We start from the raw sequence: 20,328 nt of genomic DNA, 5'->3' as shown, positions 1-20,328 counted from the left end.
GGGGTAGATCACAGTAACTTGCTCAGGTTTTATAACACAGTGATGGCTGAACTGGATAAGGGTTAAGGGTTTACAGTGATACTGCTGGACCTGGCTAAGGCCTTTGACAGGATACCATATGGAATTCTAAACAGTAAACTGCAACATATCGGAATGGATATAGAGTTGGTGAGATGGATAGGAGGGTGGTTGATGGAGAGATACCAGAGAGTAGTTTACTCAGGAGTAGAGTCCAAAAGATGGCCTGTGACTAGTGGTGTGCCACAGGGTTCTGTTCTTGGACCACTACTGTTTAATTTGTTCATTAATGATATAGGCAAGAAACTGAGAGGAATGGTTCATTTATTCACAGATGATGCAAAGTTGGGTAGGGCAATAGTGAATGCAGAAGATGTCAAAATTTTGCGGGATGATTTGGATAGATTGCAGGTCTGGGCTAAGGAGAATGGATGTCAATTTAATGTGGCAGAATGTAAGGTTATGCATTTTGGGGTGAAAAGATTAACAGCAGTATATCACATTGGTGGAACTGTACTCCAGGAGATTGATGAGGCCAGAGACTTGGGACTGGTTGGTAAATAGGGAGTTGAAGTTTAGGGGACACATTGCAGAAGTGGCTAAATCAGCTCATCAAATCACTTGGATGCTGAAGAATACTTTGATGAGCAGAGATAAGCAAGTTATTGTTCCTCTGTATCGAGTCTTGATAAGACCCCATCTCACCTCTGTGCCCAGATCTGGTCACCTAGGTTTCTTCTTGATGCGGAGGAGGTTGAGAGGATCCAGAGGTGAGTGACCAAGATGATAGCAGGTCTATGGAATGAACCTTATGAAAACAGGCTGAAGATTTGTCGGTCGCAGAAATTGGTTGATAGGTGGAAAAGGGGAGATATGATTGAGAGATCCAAATTGCTGATGTATTTCTATAGGATTAATTCAGAGGATATTTTTGAGAACAGGACTGGTAATGGGAGTACTTGGGGACATCCATGGATGCTGGGCAAGTGTGTGGTTAGTAAGAGTGTTAGAGCTGGGTTTTTTACTTTTAGAGTGGTGAATGAGTGGAATAAGCTGCCAGAGTCTGTTGTGGGTGCTATGACAGTGAATGAATTCAAGACAAAGTATGATAAATACTGTGTGAATGTCGAATAGTTGTGATGGACATGATGTTTAGGGCCTCCCTTGATGAGTCTAATACTCCTTGGAGTCACCCATAATAATAATAATAAAAATTAACAGTTAATCGGGATTACTTCCCAAGACTTTAAAATAGGCATACAGACAGAATGACTGAGATTTGTGTGTGGTGTGAAACTTTAGTACACTGTCCAAATCACAGTTATTCTGATTGTATACTTATTTCATAGTTAAGGGAAATAATCATGATTAACTGTTTTGATTATTTTTTTTTATATAACCTTATATAGAATTGCAAAAGTTAACCATTGTTAGAACATTGTTTGTTCTCCTGTGATCAGGACATGAGTAGTAAACACATGCTATGTGACGTATACCAATTTTTAATGTTAACCAGTGTATTATTTTTGCCAACACTTACATATTCCTTTCTTGTAATAAGGAAGGAATATGTAGGTGTAATAATCTATTTTTTTTATTTACATATGCTGACCAGTATTTCATTCACAATATTCAGTTTATACTTGAAGTTCAATTTACCCATACAGATTTAATGTTTTGAACAACTTTTCCATTGGTTTCTTCTTCTTTTTTTATGATGACCCCACACATGAAAGTACATAGGGCCTATAACACTACAGTACCATGGATGATTAAGGAGAAAGAGGAGTTGGAAGTTGTACTCGGTGGCAAAAAATGGTATGGGGAAGATTGTTCCAAAGAATAGAGATGAAGGAAAATGAAGAGAAGTTTGTTCGACATATTTGGAATTGAACAATGTATGGATGTTGGCCAGTGGCTGCCTAGTTCTTGAAAGGTTAGAAGAAAGTGGAGGAATGGTAGCAGACAATTCAGAGGTACCTATAGAAAAGGCACAGTGCTGAAACAGAGCACCTATGATAAATTGACTGAGAGAAGGGTCATCTATTAAGAAAAATGCCCTCTTCTGAATATCAAGTTGAAATGAATCTGGAGTTGAGAGGAAGAGAAGTAATATTTAGAATGGAAAGATTTTAGGCTATGTTTGTGCCAGGATAAACTGGATGTGACAGTCAATCTAAGAAGAGAAGGCTGATATTGATCTTTCTTGCAGGTAATAAGGTAGGCTGGAGTTTTTTATGGCATTGAACTTTGTTTTTTTCAAGATGAATGCAGGTTAAGCGATTATTATATACCTATAATTTTAATGTTCTATCTAGTTTTATCTGGATATTTGATCTATATCCAGCTTGTGCCTCACTAATTTTGCCTTTTCTCTAGTATGTTTGTCTAAATATTTCCTGTTCTCTTTAATATCTCATAGTTCAATATTGAGTTTAACGCTTCTTTCCTTAATGATGTGACCACGTGGTTAGCTGTGTCAGTAACATCTATTTTTACTTAGATTTATTCGGCCAACAGACTTCCTACAGTTGGTATGGATTTTTCTGTAAGTCATCTACTACTTAGATGTGGGACTACCCACTTATTATAAACTTGAAGTAGCTTGAAAAAGTTGTATGTTTGGCCTTGAGCAAGGTTTTCTGGATTATCTAATCCTTAACCAGTGCATAGCACTACAGAATTTCAACTTTTCATAGTTGGAATACACATTCCAAGGAAAAACAAAACAATCTCTCTTCCCATCAATAAATATAAGTAACAGTAGAAATAACACGTAGTCATATCACAACTGATTTAACAAGCAATATTTTTACATCCTTCAATTCTAATTGCTAATTTGCAACTTTTTGTATGAGTTATAAATCTCATCTTTCCCTTACATATTAGGCTCAGTGGCCTTTGACCTTTGTAGAAGTCTAAGCTGTGATTAATGCTAGATCTGCCTTGCATAATGCGAAAAACTTGAGTTTCTGGAAGGAAACACTCTTTCTCCTGCATATGAGACTAACACTCATCTTTAGTTGAAAAGCACTTATTAAGGTTCTTTGCAGGGTGCTTAAGGGTCAAAACTGTATAATTGAGAGGAGACCTCCACATAGCCTTTAAAGGAATGCAGAGACCCGACCATGGCTTCTGACCTAATGTCCAATCCCCACCTTCTCGTGGTGCACCCTGTTGGGTATCTTCTTGGATACTGAATGAACGAGAATGGGCTGGCAATTTGGGATTTAGCCAACCAAATTGTATTCTTATTGGTTAAACCAAAATAAAAATAAAAAAAAAAACGATGGTACAACATGACAATTTTATGCCGGCTGGGGCGTTGCCTGGTTAAACAAGACCCCCATTATTTTCGCCAGGTAATCAGGGCGAACAGCGAAAAGTCAGCTCCTGGAACAAATCTGAAAGCACAACCCAACTCAACATCACCAGAGTTAAAGATCGGTGACATCAACATAAGAAGCCTGAATGGCAAAGAAATGGAGCTAGCCGAAGAATTAGATAAGTACCAGAACGACATAATATGGGTGACTGAAACAAAAAAGACAAAAACTGGTGAGATCTTTCTGAGCAGTAAATACAAAATGTTATATTCAGGCAATGACAATCAAGGAAAAGGAGTAGCCATAGTATTCAACACAAAATACGAGGCTAATCTTCTTGAATGGCAGTCAGTCTCAAGTAGAGTAATGTGGGCAAATATGAGAATGGGGAACTGGACAATGAGACTTATTTGTGCCTATGGTCCCACAGAAGGTTCTACTAAGGTAAAAGTGGAGGAATTTTTTGAGGCTTTAGAAAAAGCAACTGACACAATGAAAAAGGAAAAGTTGGTCCTTGTTGGGAATTTAAATAGCAGAGTAGGAAATGATTGTGAGACATACAAAAATATTTTGGGAAAATTTGGAGAAAAGAGCAAAGCTAATAATAATGGCAAATATCTCTTGGATTTCTGCTCAGGACATGGACTGGTTATTACTAACACCATGTTCCAACATAAAAATGTGCACAAATTCACATGGAGAGAAGAGGCTAGGAATAAGAAAAGTCTCATTGACTATGTTATTGTTGATAGTGATGTTTTCTCCCTGGTGCAGGACACCAGAGTGTACAGAGGATTTGAAATTGGAAGTGATCACTATTTAGTCTTGAGCAGGATAAAATTGAATTTCATATTGAAAAGAGTAACATGTAAGAAAGTTTTAAAGCGAATAAAAATTGAGCAGCTCTCTCAGATGTAAACTGTAGACTAAAATACAGAAATATTATTGAAAAGAAAATGAAAGAGTTTGAGAACAAGAATCAAACCTTGGAGATTCAGTGGCAAACTCTGAAGGAAACATTGATTGATTCTGCCAGAGAGGCATGTGGTGAGGTTGTGTGCAAAGAAAAAAAAATCAGAACTCCCTGGTGGACACAGGAAGTTAAAGAGGCAGTGAAGGAAAAGAAGAAAGCATATCAAAAGTTCCTGGCAAATAAGTCAGCTTGTGCTCTTAGAGAATGCAGAGACAAATGCAAGAATGCTACACACTGTGTAAAACTAGCTAAACAAAAGTCGTGGGAGAAATTTGGCAAGAATATAGAAAATAAATATCAAGAAGGTGGCAAAATAATATTCTGGAAGTTGTTGAAGAAGCTTAGGAATGAAGGAAAGAGTGCTGCAAAAGGAGTTAGAGATGATAAAAGTGACATGAAAAAGGTAGAAAAAGATATCCTTGAAGTATGGAGTAATTACTTTGAAAAACTGTTAAATGAAACAAGCAGTGATGACAGCACAGTGGTAAAAAACACTGACCAGGCATGCAGTCAGGAATACATATCCATACTGGAAGTAGAAAAAGCCATCAAAGGCTTGAAATGTTGAAAGGCAGCAGGAGTAGATGATATTCGACCAGAAATGCTGAAGTATGGTAGTATAAAAGTCTTACAGTGGCCGCACCGCATAGTTCAGAAAGCCTGGACAGAGGGACGAATTCCCGATGATTGGAGTAAAGTTCTAATAGATACTCATATATAAAAAGGGAAATAAAACTGAATGTGAGAATTATGGAGGTATTTCCCTACTGAGTATTCCTGGCAAGATCTATGCAAGTATACTTGAGAAACGGTTGAGAAGAATTGTGGAAGAAAAGCTTGGTGAAGAACAAGCTGGATTCAGGCCAAATAGAGGCTGTCAGGATCAGATCTTCACTTTACGACAACTAGTCGAGAAAGCATGGTAATATAACAAAGATCTGTATTTAAGTTTTGTCGATTTGGAAAAGGCATATGACAAGGTGCCAAGAGAGAAGCTATTCAATACGCTACAGCTATATGGTGTCAATGGGGCATTATATCAAGCAATACTTAGTCTTTATTTGAGTTGTAAGTCAGCAGTTAGAATTGAAGGAAGTACAGGAAGATAGTTTAATGTTAAATCTGGTGTGAGACAAGGATGTACATTATCTATATAGATCACATTATGAAGGAAAGTGATATTAAACATGATATCAAAATTGGAGATGTTAATGTCAGCTCTTTGCTTTATGCGGATGATGTTATACTTCTATATAAATCCACTACAAGTCTGCAAGATTCTCTGACTAAATTGAATAACTGTGTAATAGATATGGTATGAAGGTTAGCAATAAAAAGACAATGAAAATAGGCAGAATCATTGAAAATGTCAACTGTGTTGTGAATGGAGAACCTGTGGAACAAGTAAAACATTTCAGCTACTTAGGCATGATTTTTACTGAAGATGGTAAATTAAATATAGAAATAGACAACAGAATCAGCAAAGCTGGTATGATGGGAAGTCAATTGAATAAATTCATATGGAATAAGAGAGAAATTAGTCAGAACACTAAATTAGCTGTATACAAGACAGTGTTCAAACCAGTTTTAACTTATGGATCTGAGAGGTGGGTCAGAAGTAAAACACTTAACCAAAGACTAGAGACCGCAGATATGAGAGTCCTGAGAAAGATTATAAGCATGAACAGATGGCATCAATGGCAATATCATATGAAAAATGATGATATTAGGAAAGAACTTGACATTGTGAGCATCCAGGAATGCGTTAGCAGAGCTAATCTCAGGTGGTATGGTCACTTAAACAGAATGGGCAAAGAAAGATTAGCAAAACAATTGTTCTCTGCCAGGTTGGCAGCAAAACGACCCAGACGAAGACCAAGATATAGGTGGGATGATACGGTACAAAGTGCCTTAGACGATAGAAATATAAGATCTGATAATGTTGAAGTCTTGACAAGTAACAGACGGATTTGTATGAAAATTGTAGATAGGAAGTTAGTAATGATGTAATTTTTTTCATGTAGTACTATCATATCCTGTGCACCCCCTTGAGGGCACATGGCAGGAATTTGATGATGAGGTTCTTTGCATCCTGGACAGAATTCAAACCCAGGTCTTTTCTTTCCTTCCTTTTGTTAAAAGGCAGTGTCTTTACTTGACCTAGCAATGGGGGGGAGGGGGGCTTCAACTATAAATGTGAGATATAATTGATTGGTTAGTAGAATGACATTGGACATTTTTGATTTTTCAAATGTTACCCAATGATATGCACTAGAATTTATATGTTATAACATATATAGCTAATCTTAATTTGGTAAGAAGGTACACATTGTATTTAAAAAAAAATTGGTGTGTTTTAGGCCAAACAGTTCAATTGCATAAATATATGTTGATTTTTGTATTTACAGATTAGGTATAACTTCAGGTGCCTCCTCAACCTCCTCATCGAGTCACAATCAAGCAATGAGTAGTATGTATTCCAGTATGCCTATCATTAGCTCAGGAACACCTCCTTATTATCCTGCAGTCTCTAGTCCATTTAGAGACTACCTTCCATCAGGATCTCAGATGTTTGGAAATTATCCAAGTATGATTTCTATTCACAATGACTTCATTAAAATGAGCATAAGAAAATCTGATATTGTTTTTAAATGAAGTAAATGTTTTTGCTTGATATCCATCACTTGAAATCTGGATTTATAATTTTAGTTGTTAGGACATTTGGAACAAATTTGCCATTATTTAAGGTCTGTTAATGTTTATTTAAACATTATTAGACCTTAATGGTTAATGTTTATTTAAACATTAACCATTATTTAAAGTAAGCCAACTTCTTTGTTAAGAAATTAATCTGTACTTTGTGAAAAAAACTGATCTTACATCTTCTGGTATTACAGGACTTTCTTTCATGAGTGCTTTTTAATCTACCCAGTTAAATGTTTACATTACATTACAAAGTTATAAACTCAGAGCTTCTTGTGGTATGGTAGGATTTTGTTTTGAGAGTGTCTTTTAATCTGTCAAGTTAAAATAGATTTGTGCAACTGGCAGGATCATGTCAGTTTTGTAACTTGAGTATCCAAGACAATTTACACAATTACTAAATTATTACCTTCAGAAATTACCAAGTTAAAATAAGCTGCAGGATTGCTGTTGGTCACAGTAAGATATTTTTGCCTAAAGATGTTAAAGCTCAATTTAGATTTGATTAGTTTTTATCAAGTTGTTGATCCAATATGATTCCTAATACTGCACAAATTATGATGGCAGGCTTAGTTTTTATTTATTCTTCATTGTGATCCCCTCCCCCCCTCCCCTTATGTAAATCCTATTGTACATTAATACTATGGCTGGGTTAGAGTTAGATAATGCAAAAAAGTTATTCTTAAAAAAATACCTCATTGATCTTGCCCATGTCATGATGGATGGCTGCTTATCAATAAATACTAAATAACAATAATGCAATAATCACTGTTATCATAAGGTTCCCTTGCTGTGCTCACATTAAGCCTCATTTTTGTTTAATCCTAGGACACTAGTATAGTATACACAAAACATTACTTCTAATCATTTCAGAATCAATTCTCTAAATTTATAGATGGTAGATTTTTTTTTTTTCAAAATTCTTAATTTATTATTTTCATTTCAAGTACTTATTTAAAAGCAGAAACTGTTGTTGATTCCATCCCCCACTTTTCACTTTTATCTTGTGTTTAACACACTTAACATGCATTGAGTGTTGCACTTAAAGCAGTGGGTGGTTGTCTGTCTTTTTTTGTTAAGAGACAAACAGAAAGCATATGGAATATGTTTTCCTTTTTATTGTAACATGTTTTATTATAACCAAAATATAATACTTTGGTTTCTTGACAGAGTTTTTAAAATTTCTGCAATCATAAATAAATCCTTGAAAAATTATAAACTTGTCAAGCTTACCAATGTAAATTTTTGTCATGTTTGTTTGTTTATTTTTCCTCTCAAAATTCTCCATTTATTTCTATTTCAAGTATGGACAGACCCTGAGATGCATAAATCTGAACTTACGTGAGAAATTTGCTCAGCCTCACGTGCTGCATTGTACCAGTTCCCACTGTCTCTTGCTGGGAATGTACCTATATAGTGTTGTGCTTATTTACACATTTTTGGTGTTTTTTCTAAATATTATTCACAATGACTGGTGATAAACATGCTCTTGAATCAAAATGTGAACCATTTCACAAACATACTGCATTCCATCTAGAGATGAGATTAACAGATAAAGAAATAAGCACTTGAACTCGGTCTTGTGGTATTGGCAGTAAATACTGCATAAAAGAGCATGTTAAAGGAAAAGCCAGCATGAAAACAACCATAAAAAAAAATATATATAAAAAAAAAAAAAATATCATGGCACACTAACAGAGATGGAAAAATTGCTTATGATATGGATGGAAGACTAGATCCAGAAATGAGTTCCTTGGAGCTTTATGACAATGCAGGCTAAGTCAAGAAACTTATTTGAGGACCTTAAGGGAAAATATCCTGAAGGAACAGTCATTTGCTGTAAGCAGAGGTTGGTTTGCACATTTTAAAAATACTGGCTTTCAAGTGGTTGAATTGTAAAATATGTGTGATGTGTTCAGTGTTAAAAAAATTGTCCAGCTGGATATGGTGTGAAATGTATCTTTTATGTATTTAATACAAGATGTTTTTTTTTTTTTTTTTTTTTTTTTTAGTATTTCTGCATTGCATTACATGTTTATTTTTTACATATGGGTTTAACATGACAGCATTATGAAAGGTCAGGGGAAGGGTGGGGAATCCGACTTACATGAATTTTGGGTTGCTTAAGGAGTTGCGGAATGGCTACTTATGTATGTCGAGGAGTGTCTGTATATGTTTACAAATTTAAATTGTTGACAATTTTTTATGCAATTTCTACCCAAGAATGATTATAAATTTTTAGTATTATTTTTTTCATAATATGGATTACATATTATGTAACTCATGTTATGTAATATGGATTACATAACATGAGTTACAGTTTGACTGATAGTTTGATAAGAATTTTAATAGCCATTAAAAGATCCAGATGACAATGGACAGGTTACACCTCACAATACATGTAAACTTAAAAGTTGGCAAAGTTGATACTTGAATTGTAGTCCAGAGATGGAAAGAGAGCTACAGGAAGACCAAAGACACAGTGGAAGGATAAAATTAAAGAGATGGCTGGAACTCAATGGCATAGAAAAGCTCAAGATAAGACTGAATGGAGGATTTTTTTTTTTAAATGGTGAAGAAATTTTTCAGTACATAACAGGATGAGAGAATGCAAGGGGTCATCCCTGGAAATTGTGGAAGGGTGCAGACTAGATTTTTTGCCTTGGAGTGGTGAACAAGTGGAATTGGTTTCCAGAGCATGGTAATGAGCGTTTTATAAGTAAGGGTTTCTGAGTCTCAGTTATTTTTCTGTTTCTGGGACTTGAGGCTTTTTTTTTCTCATCTCATATTCCATGAATTCCCAGACCTATATAATTTTGCTCATTAAAATTATATTTTTATAAAATGTGTCAATAACAGCCAAATAAATATTGTGATTAAGGCAAAGTAAATTTTCAACTGAGCTCTCACTTTTAAATTTCTTCATTACCCTAATCATAAATTTAAAATCTTTACATCATCTGCATGAACAACGATACTGAAATATCTTTTCAACACTGGTCCACTCATCCAAAGTAAGATCAAAGCAGTGATCTGATTATGTTAATTCTTTAATTTTTGATATTTGCTCTTCTTTTTCAGCTTCATAGAAGTTGTTAGAAGATATCTGACTGATTCTTGATTAATACATAATTTGAAACATGGCTATCAGAGTTAGGTGTAGTGACTGGAATTGAGTGTAAAGGGCATAGTATTTTAAGGAAGGACAGATGAGATAGAAGAGAAGGGGGTTACTACTAATATTAGATGACTTATGCCCAGTTAGAGTAAAAACTCATGAAAGTGATAATTATTTTTTGAAATTATTCCAAATTCTTGAATTCCTAAGTCACAGTATATCAGTTGAGATACATTTTTCTCAACTGATATACTGTGTTGAGAAATACAGTATATCAGTTGTATCAGACTAACAGGATAAAATATATGGTGAGATGTTACTATAGACCTGCTGATTCAGCTGCTGGGATGATGACATGCATTACCAAATTACTCTGATGGGACACTAAGCAAGTATATCATGCTGGTGACTTAAATTAACCAAACAGTGATTAGGTAGAAGAGAAATCTCATGATAAGAATGACAAAGAATTTACTGAGCTATTGTGAGACAACTTTCTCAAGCAGCATGTGAAAGAAGGAACTCAAGCTTCAAAGGATCTCATCATAGTGTCAGAAGTGTTCTCAGTTAAGAATGTGACTTTTGCAATCAGCTAGCAATGACAGCAATCATGCTGCACTGTGCTGAGAAGTGGCTGACTATATGGATGTTCAGATTAGCACAGGCTACATGCTGAACTACTAAGTTGGAAATTATGACAAACTCGACAGTGGTTGGCTTGCTTTTTCTCTGACATCCTCCAGACTGGTAGACTTCCAAAAGAGTTTAAGAGGACAAAAATTATCCCCATCTTAAAACCAGAAAACTACCAACCAGTCGCCCTGCTTAGCACCTGTTATAAGCTCCTAGAAAGGCTCATCCTTAATAGAATTGCCCCTAAGATAATAGAACAGGTCCCAGTGGAACAGGCTGGATTCAGATATAAATGAAGCTGCTGTGATTAGGTTTTGTCACTCACCACACACACATCTTACTGCAGCTTATGATACAGTCTGGAAGCATGGCACAGTCTGCAAGTTGCTCCGTGCAGTCCCATGCAGGAAACAATAGCAAAACTAATCGATAAAACATGCTAAGCAACCGCCTGTTCCAAGTGTGTATGGACGAGAACAAAAGTAAACAAAGAACACTGGATAATGGACTACCACAAGGGTCAGGGGCAGTTCTGGCTCTCCTCCTTTTTAACTTATACATCGCAGATTTGTCTAATACAGCCTCCAAGAAGTTTTGCTACACTGATGGCATTGCTCCAGCCACCAGACACACCAATTTTACTACAATGGAAGATACACTAACAAACGACCTTGCAGTCCTAGATGAATACTTCAGCAAATGGAGATTACGCCCAAATCTTAGCAAAACAGAAGTTTCATGCTCACCTGAACAATAACCAGGCTAACAAAGAACTCATGGTCTACTTCAGCCACAAACTGCTACGTTACAACAGATTCCCAAAATATCTGGGCGTCACTCTGGATAGAATTGTCTTTTAAACCACATCTTATTAACACAGGATCCAAGCTAGAAACAATATACTGCAGAAACTATGTGGAACAACTTGGGGTGCCTCAGCAACAACGATTCGCTGCACTGCTCTTGGCCTCGTTTACTCTACAGTTGAATACTGCTCACCCGTATGGCTGAACAGTACCCATGTGTATTTGGTTGATGCTCAGCTTAACATCAGTATGCACCTTATTTCTGGAACTGTAAAATCAACCCCAACCTACTGGCTCCCAGTGCTAAGCAACATTTTGCCCCCACACACATCCGCAGATCCAACAACTTTCTTCTACATGAATGCAGCAAAATCATGGAAATCCAAAATCTTCCAAGCCATGAAGACATCCCACCCCTAGAAATAAACAGGCTAAAGTCAAGGCACCCTCCAATCTTAACAGCAAAAAATATTGCAGAGACAAGTTTCAACATGAAGGACAAGTGGAAAGAGTCCTGGTGTAACACTTCAACAGGGATCTTCCATGAATTAGTGGACCCAACACAGATACCTTTGGGTTTTGACCTACCTCGGAAAACTTGGTCTGCCCTTAACCAAATCTGCACCAACCATTGCAGATGTGCAGACCACCTTTACAAATGGGGCATGTTCCTCACCCAGGTGTGACTGTTGAGTCCTAGTGTAAAACTTCAATAGGGATTTTCCATGAATTAGTGGACCCAACACAGATACCTTCAGGTTTTGACCTACCTCGGAAAACTTGGTCTGCCCTTAATCAAATCCGCACCAGCCATGGCAGATGTGCAGACCACCTTTACAAATGGGACATGATTGCCTCACTTAGGTGTGACTGTGGATCATCCCACCAGACAATTAATCATATTACAGCAGAATGTGTCCAACGTGTATACAGTGGAAACCTGTCAGACTTCATCCATGCTTCACCAAGTGCAGTTGACTGGATAATCAACCTAGACATTCAGTTGTAGCCTTTTTTTTGAGTGTCTCAAGTTCAAGAGCTGTTTGTATAAGATTTGAATTCAGCAATATGGCCAGGTGGGATATCAGCATGTATGCTAAAGGAAAGTTTAGCTGAATTGGCTTGATCCTTGATATTTGTATAGCTTGAATCTCAACTCAGGAAAGATTCTACAGGAATGGATGCGATAGTTCCACTGTATAAGGGCAGTGTGCACAATCCAATGTATCTAACTGCCGACCTATCAGCATCTCTGGACTCGAAGATTTTAGAGAAGTTGGTAAAAACTCGCATACAGAAATGAGTTGACAGACAAGCAAAGAAGGATGGATTTACTAAAGGGAGGTTATGTTTTAGCAATTTGCTCATATTTTATAATGTTATGGCTTTGTTGGATAAGGGAAATGGATATGCTATGATAATCTTAGACCTTTGCTAAGCCATTTGATGGATCACAAAGCTGTTTATAAACATAAACATATGGGATTGAAATATAAATTATTGACTTGGGTAAGTGGGTAGCTGTCAGACAGGTATCAGAAAGTGTGCGTGCGCATGCGTGTGTGTGTGTGTGAGATCAATCTACCATACACAGTGTGCCCATTAACCCCTTAACGCACCAATTAAAAATCAGAAAGCACTCGTTTTTTTTGCCAATTTTTTTTATTTATTTTCTTTATACACAAAAGAACATTAACAAATCTTGGAAAAAAACACAAAAAATGTCTCTTTTTGCAAAAAAAGGTTAACTAAACTGCATCTACTTCGCTGAACTGAGTTAACTCGGGCAAGAAAAAAATCTTGAAAATAATGTTTTAGTCAAAATTTATCACTGTGTGGTAAATTCTAAAACACGGGATGGCACAAAGATGAACGTCACAGTCAGTACACATATATCTTGTTTCTTTGCTAACCCTTTTATTGTGTTCATTCCTTTTTCTTGAGCAGAGGAAACACTGCCGAGTTGGATTTTCTTTCTTTTCTGTTGGTGCTATGAAAGATAGAAAATGTCATGCAGATAATCTCAGTGGTGTTGGGATATTTGATGGACATACACTTTTTGAAATGCTTGTAGTTTTATATTTTTCAATGGAGAATTGGATTACTTTGAGGCGAAAATAAAGTGAATCTATCTTACTGCTAGATTTTTGCTAAAGCACGAAAGCGTTCCACAGTGCCAGGTTCAAGAGATGAAAGAAAATCTTTTTATAATACTTCTTGCCTCTCTTTCTGGGTACAACATACGAAGACAGGTGTTGATCAACGCGATCAACACCACCCATGGTATGGTTGTAATCCAACACAACTTGCGGTTTTTTTTATTCTTCCTTTGCACATCTCTATATCTACCATTGATGTAGTGTGAATGGTAGAGATAAGGGAGATATCCTTCTTGCCCTTCCATTTCATTACACACACTTTCCCCTCTCTGAACCAAATACTTCTCCAGTTTTCAATTTTTTATTCAATTCGCTGGGTACTTATTATCATGATACGCTTAATGTTCCATAAACATCAGTCTTATTTTTTATCAATAGATCCGCTAATCCAGGAGAATTATAGAAATTGTCCATAGTCAAACAATAACCTTCATTCAATAAAGGTTTCATCAAAGTCATCAGTATTTGCAAAGACATTGGAAGATTGTTAAAATCTCTGTCCAGAATGATATTCTTGCCAGTATAGATTATAAAATTATAGACATATCCACTTTGTGATTCACATAGTATGTTTTTATGCTGAATCTAGCCCTTTTGAGAGGAATGTATTGCATCCCAGACTACCTTTATAAAGCAATAAACTTTCGTCAATAGTCGCCAATTTCTCTGGCGTAATCGAATTGACAAATTTTCTATTCAAATCTTCATAAATTGGCCAGATTTTGTTGAGTTTTGGGCAAGGGTAATTTGCTGGATCAAATGCATCATTATTTGAAAAATGTAGAAATTGTTTTATGGCCTTGAAGCATTTCCCGCTCATACAATCCGAAAAAAATGGTGTATATAATAATGGATTTTTTGTCCAATAATGATAGTATTCTGGTTTTCTTACTATACTTTGCAAAAGTACAACAGCCGAAAATACTCTGATTTCATTTGGATTTGTGTCATACCAAGAAGTCTTTTCTTTACAATGGGTATGACTCCTCGCATATCTATTTGTTTCATCCACAACACGTTGAATCAATTGATCATCAAAAAAAAGCTCGAAGAAATCTAGGCAGTTATAATTGCCAACATATATATTTTTTATACCGGGAGCTTCTGTGAAAGCGAATGGTAGAGGTGGATGAGCATCTTGTTGTATTGGATACCATTGTTGGGCTAAAGCAAGAGTTTCATCATTAGTACTTTCATCCTCTGAAATAGCATCAACTTCTGAATCACTGCTACTGTGTTCTAAAGTTTCATCTTCTGAACTAAATAACCAGTCTTGATTATTTAGATCTATCACTATCACTATCCATGATAGAGTAATAAATATAACGTAAAAATAAATAACAAACAAATGTTATAAAATATAAACTGCCTCGATGTAAATGGCACTCTAGTGAACAAATGCGCAATTGCAAAACAAAGAATTGTTTTGCAGTTATTTTTGCAATGTGCAAATGCAAACGAAATAGCTGATACATGCCGTTGGCAACTTTTCTTGGCTGAAAGGAAATAGGCACAAAATTGTCTAGCATGTATATATTCGGTTGTGTTTATATGTAAAACCAAAATTCACGGTCACATGTATTAACTCAGATGTGCGGAAAAAATTCAGTTTCTTGGACCCGAGTTAAGTTGGTTGAGTGCGTTAAGAGGTTAAGTAATGAGATAACGATTATTATATCAAAACATAATATTTGGAATTTGTTCAAATATAGTTATTCCAAATAATATTTGGAATAACTCCTTTCAAGGCACACTTAAGATGAAGTGTGCCTTGAAAGGAGTGCTTCAGTAATACTGAGGATATCAATGCAGTGTGACTCAGACATTGAAGGAAGTTCCTGCTGAGGACTTCCACTGAGCCTTTGAACACCTGTACAACAGATGTAAAGGTTGTGTGGAGTCAGAGAGAGATTGTTTTCAATCTGTGTAATTCCTAAAGATGAAGAGGAAAAAGTCTGTGGGAGTCAAATCTGGCAAGTGGGGTGTGGGGGTTGATTACACAGATCGACTTTAAAGTCAGAAACAGCTTCACAGGCAGCATACAGTGCATGGGTGCATTGTCGTCATGCAATGGAAACCAATTGTTGTGGTACAGTTCTTTCCTGACACGTCACATGCAGGCATGCAAACATTGCATTACTCCAAAATAATACTGACTGTTCACTGTGGTACCCTCAGGAACAAATTCGTGGTAGATTTCAGTTTCAACAGCATTGAAAAAAACAATAACCATTATCTTGACATGTGATTTTTGTAACCTGACTTTTTTCTTCTGGGGAGATGTTCTGCACCATTCCATGCTCTGCCGTTTTATTTCTGGATCAAACTGAAAACACCAACTCTCATCACCAGTGATAATTCTTTGCATCACATCATGATCTTGATCAACTGCATGGATGAAATTTTGACAACATGCAACAGGTACTCTCTCTCTATCTGTTCATGTGTCAATGTGTGCAGCACAAACCTTAAACAGATCTTCCTTTTGTGCAGATCTCTTTCTAAGATTAATTTGGCCATTTCCTTACCAACACCAAGCTGTACAGTGAGTAGCCTAGTGGTTATTTGCCTATCATGGACAATTTCCTCTGCTTTCACCCCACATTGTCTATGCAGAAACTGGCCATCCACAGTGTGGTTCATCCTCCAGGGATGAACCACAGATCCCTGGAAGGGATCCCTTCCCCTCTTTAAACATTGAAACCATTGGAACACCTGTGCATGGCTCAGATAGTCATTGGTGTAAATTTTTTGGAGGTCTTTGCACACTTCTGTATTAAAATTTTATCACTGCTCTTTATTCCATGATGCAACTTCTGACACTCTCCACTTGCATGTCCTTACTTCAATGGTTGCCACACAAAAAGGACTGCATTACCCAACTCAAAGTTGCACCTGTGATTATAAGACATTCTAGCATTCAAAACTATAAACATGTTTTTTACTTTTATACAAAGGGTGTTCTGTTTAAAAAAAAAAAAAAAATCAATCTTATTACTTAACAGGCACACTGTGTATTTAAGCTAACTAATGGTGTACCCCAGAAATCACTCCTTGTACAATTGTTGTTCAATCTTTGCATTAATGATGTTGGGAAGAATCTGACAGAATATGTTCAGTTGTTTGCTGATGATGCAAAAATAGATAGGGTCATATATCTATTTTTGGGGAATAGATCAGTGATGCCACTGATGTCCAGCACTTACAGAATAATTTGAATAAGCTGAAAAAAATGTAGCCAGATGATGATGGCTATCAATCCAGTGTTAGTAATTGTAAAGTTATGCACTTTAGTCTGATGAGATTTCCAGCAGCATATTGTATTGATGGTGATTATGCTTGGAAAAAATGAGAGGATCTTGGAGTTATGGTAGATTGGAATTTGAAGTTTAAAGGTCACATAGCAGAAATTGCAAATACAACTCAGAGGATAATGGCAATGTTGAAATTAGCATTGAAATTTGAAAATAAGAAAGTCATTTTGCCTCTTTACAAAACTTGGATACGATTACACTTGGACTACTGTGCACATATTTGGTCTCCTTAGTCTGCAGGGGATAAAGGAACTGTGGAAAGGATGCAAAGAAGAGTAGCAAAGGTGATATTAGGATTATGGAATGTCAATTATTATTATTACGGGCAATGCCAAGGCGTCCTTAGACTCATCGAGGGAGGCCCTAACATCATGTCAAGAACAACTATTCAACATTCACACAGTATCTATCATACTTTGTCTTGAATTCATTTACTGTCATAGTATCCACAACAGACTCTGGCAGCTTATTCCACTCATTCACCACTCTAAAAGTAAAAAACCCAGCTCTAACACCCTTACTAACCACACTTGTGCCCAGTGTCCATGGATTTCACCAAGTCCTCCCACCATCAGTCCTGTTCTCAAAAATATCCTCTGAATTAATCTTATAGAAACCCTTCAGTAATTGGAATGTCACAATCATATCACCCTTGTTCCACCTATGAACCAATTTCTGCAACCCACAAATCTTCAACCTGTTCGCATAGGGTTCATTCCATAGACCTGCTATCATCTTGGTTGCCTCTGGATCCTCTCCACCTTCTCCCCATCAAGAAGAAACCCTGGTGCCAAAATCTGGGCACAGATGTCAAGATTGGTCTTATCAAGGCTCGATACAGAGGAACAGTAATTGCTTGTCTCTGCTCATCAAAGTATTCTTCAGTAACCAAGTGATTTGGTGGACTGATATAGCTACTTTTGCAATGTTCCCCCTAAACTTCAACTCCCTATCCACCAACACTCCCAAATCCCTGGTCTCGTTTATCTCCTGGAGTACAATTCCACCAATCTGGTATACTGCTGCAAATCTTTTCACCCCAAAATGCATAGCTTTACATTTTGCCACATTAAATTGACATCCATTCTCCTTAGCCCAGTCCTCCAAACTATCCAAATCATCTTGCAAAATTTTGACATCTTGTGCATTCACTATTGCTCTACCCAACTTTGCATCATCAGCAAACAAATGAACAGTTCCTCTCAGATCCTTTCCTATATTGTTAATGAACAAATTAAATTGTAGTGGTCCAAGAACAGAACCCTGCAGCACACCACTAGTCACAGGCCGTCTTTTGGACTCTACTCCTGAATAAACTACTCTCTGATTTCTCTCCATCAACCACCCTCCTATCCATCTCACCAACCCTATATCCATTCCAATATGCTGCAGTTTACTGATTAGAATTCCATGTGGTATCCTGTCAAAGGCCTTAGCAAGGTCCATCAGAATCACTGTAAACTCATTATCCTTATCCAGTTCAGCCGTCACTGTGTTATAAAACCTGAGCAAGTTACTGAGGCATGATCTACCCTTCACAAAACCATGCTGTTCCCCATACAGTATCCCATTTTCATCTATCCATTCCTGTCTTTTCCTCTTGACTACCTTCTCCAAGACCTTGACAACGACTCCTGATATGCTGATTGGTCAGTAATTTGCAACAGCAGTCTTGGAACCTCCTTTATGCAGTGGAACTATTTTCTCCTCTTTCCATCCCCTCAGGACTAACCCAGACCCGAGACTCAAATTAAACAAAATGGTCAAGGGCACTGACAATTCTTTTGCCTCTTCACGTACGACACGAGCTGGTACACCATCCAATCCCACAGATATATTCACATTAAGGTTCTGTAATAGACTATTCACCTCCACTTCATTCACCACAATTTCCGTATAAGCTGCTTGTTCCTTCATTCCTGCAATATCACCACCTGGATGATATACTCTTGCAAAGTGCTCAATCAGTAATTCCACTATATCAACTGATTATGTTACCTCCCTTCCATGGGCATTCTTTAAAATCATTCTGCCCTATACATTTTTTCTTTTATTTGCAACGTATCGAAAATACTGTTTGGGATTCTCTTTAGCTTGCATGGCTAATTTTCTTTCATAATCTGCTTTTGCTTTTCTTACCACACTCGTTACTCTTCTGGCCTGTGCTTTTTACTGTTCGTGTGCCTGCAGGTCACCTTTCTCCTTAATTCCCTCCACAGTTGTTTCTTTTTTTGCAGCTCAAGCTTAATGGTGTTTTTCATCCATTTAACCCCTACTTAATTTACTATTCAGACTCTAGGTATACAGTCTGCCATTACCTACTGCAAATGCTCCTTAACCACGCCCCGTGCGCTTTCAGCATCTAGCCCTTGCAGTTTTACATGCCATGGCACCGAACCAAGCAATCTCCTAAGCTTGTCATACTTACCAGCCTGGTAATTCCACATGTACCCTGTCTTAATTGAAAATTCCATACATTTAGCCACCTCCCAGGTCAAGACCCTATGATCACTCTCTCACCAATTGGTGGCAATGTGGTCATATTCATTAGTCAAATTCTCAGATGCAATTACTAGGTCAAGCACTCTCAAACCCCTAGTGTTTTCCATTACATGCTGTCGCAGATAGTTATCCCTTAATAACTGCATAAAATCCAATTCCTTCCTCCCATGTGTTCTCTCCTCCTTCCAATCAATGTTACCATAGTTGAAATCCCCTATAATAATTACCCTCCTTCCATTCATTGCTTCTATTTGCTTATGCATACTATCTCCCCCATCTATTTCATCACCTGGTCTATAGCAGCACCCAACTGTATATTTTGTTCTGCTAAACTCAATCTCATACCAAATAGCCTCAAATATGCTATTTTCTCTATCCTGCAGTTCAATTTCTATTCTCCTTGGCTGCAGTTTATCAGCTATCATCAATAACACTCCTCCCCCTGTATTATTCTCTCTGTCCTTCCTGAATGCACTATACCCCTCACATTCTATCCCACTAGCTATATTATCTTCTATCAGCCATGTTTCACTAATGCCAATAACCTGTGGCCAGGAAGAGCCAACCAAGGCCAAAAATTCTTCTTTCTTGTTCCTTTTACTTCTGGCATTAGTATACATGAAATGCAGAAGCCCGTTAGTCCCACCCCTATCTTGATGCCTTATACTAACTATCCCATTCTGATTTGTTGGCCTTCATACTAGCTCGGGCATATTATACACATTCATACACTCAACTGCCTCCCTGAATTCTGCATATCCACCCACCCCCCCATT

General features: G+C 37.0%; 1 protein-coding gene across 5 annotated transcripts in view; it reads left to right on the top strand.

The window, feature by feature from the left end:
* Positions 1 to 20,328, top strand: part of LOC150100425 (E3 SUMO-protein ligase PIAS2-like) — a 380,802-nt gene that overhangs the window by 322,327 nt on the left and 38,147 nt on the right. For all 5 annotated transcript variants that reach the window (XM_090403234.1, XM_090403237.1, XM_090403233.1 and 2 more), the window contains one exon: positions 6,726 to 6,904. In XM_090403234.1, the coding sequence (XP_090259360.1) occupies positions 6,726 to 6,904 (179 nt within the window). The remainder of the gene's footprint in view (positions 1 to 6,725; positions 6,905 to 20,328) is intronic.

The sequence above is a fragment of the Typopeltis vanoorti genome, chromosome 13 (genome assembly GCF_054136105.1).
Source record: "Typopeltis vanoorti isolate ZY-2024b chromosome 13, IOZ_Tvanoo_1.0, whole genome shotgun sequence".
NCBI lineage: Eukaryota > Metazoa > Arthropoda > Arachnida > Uropygi > Thelyphonidae > Typopeltis > Typopeltis vanoorti.
This window is presented reverse-complemented; position numbering and strand designations above follow the sequence as displayed.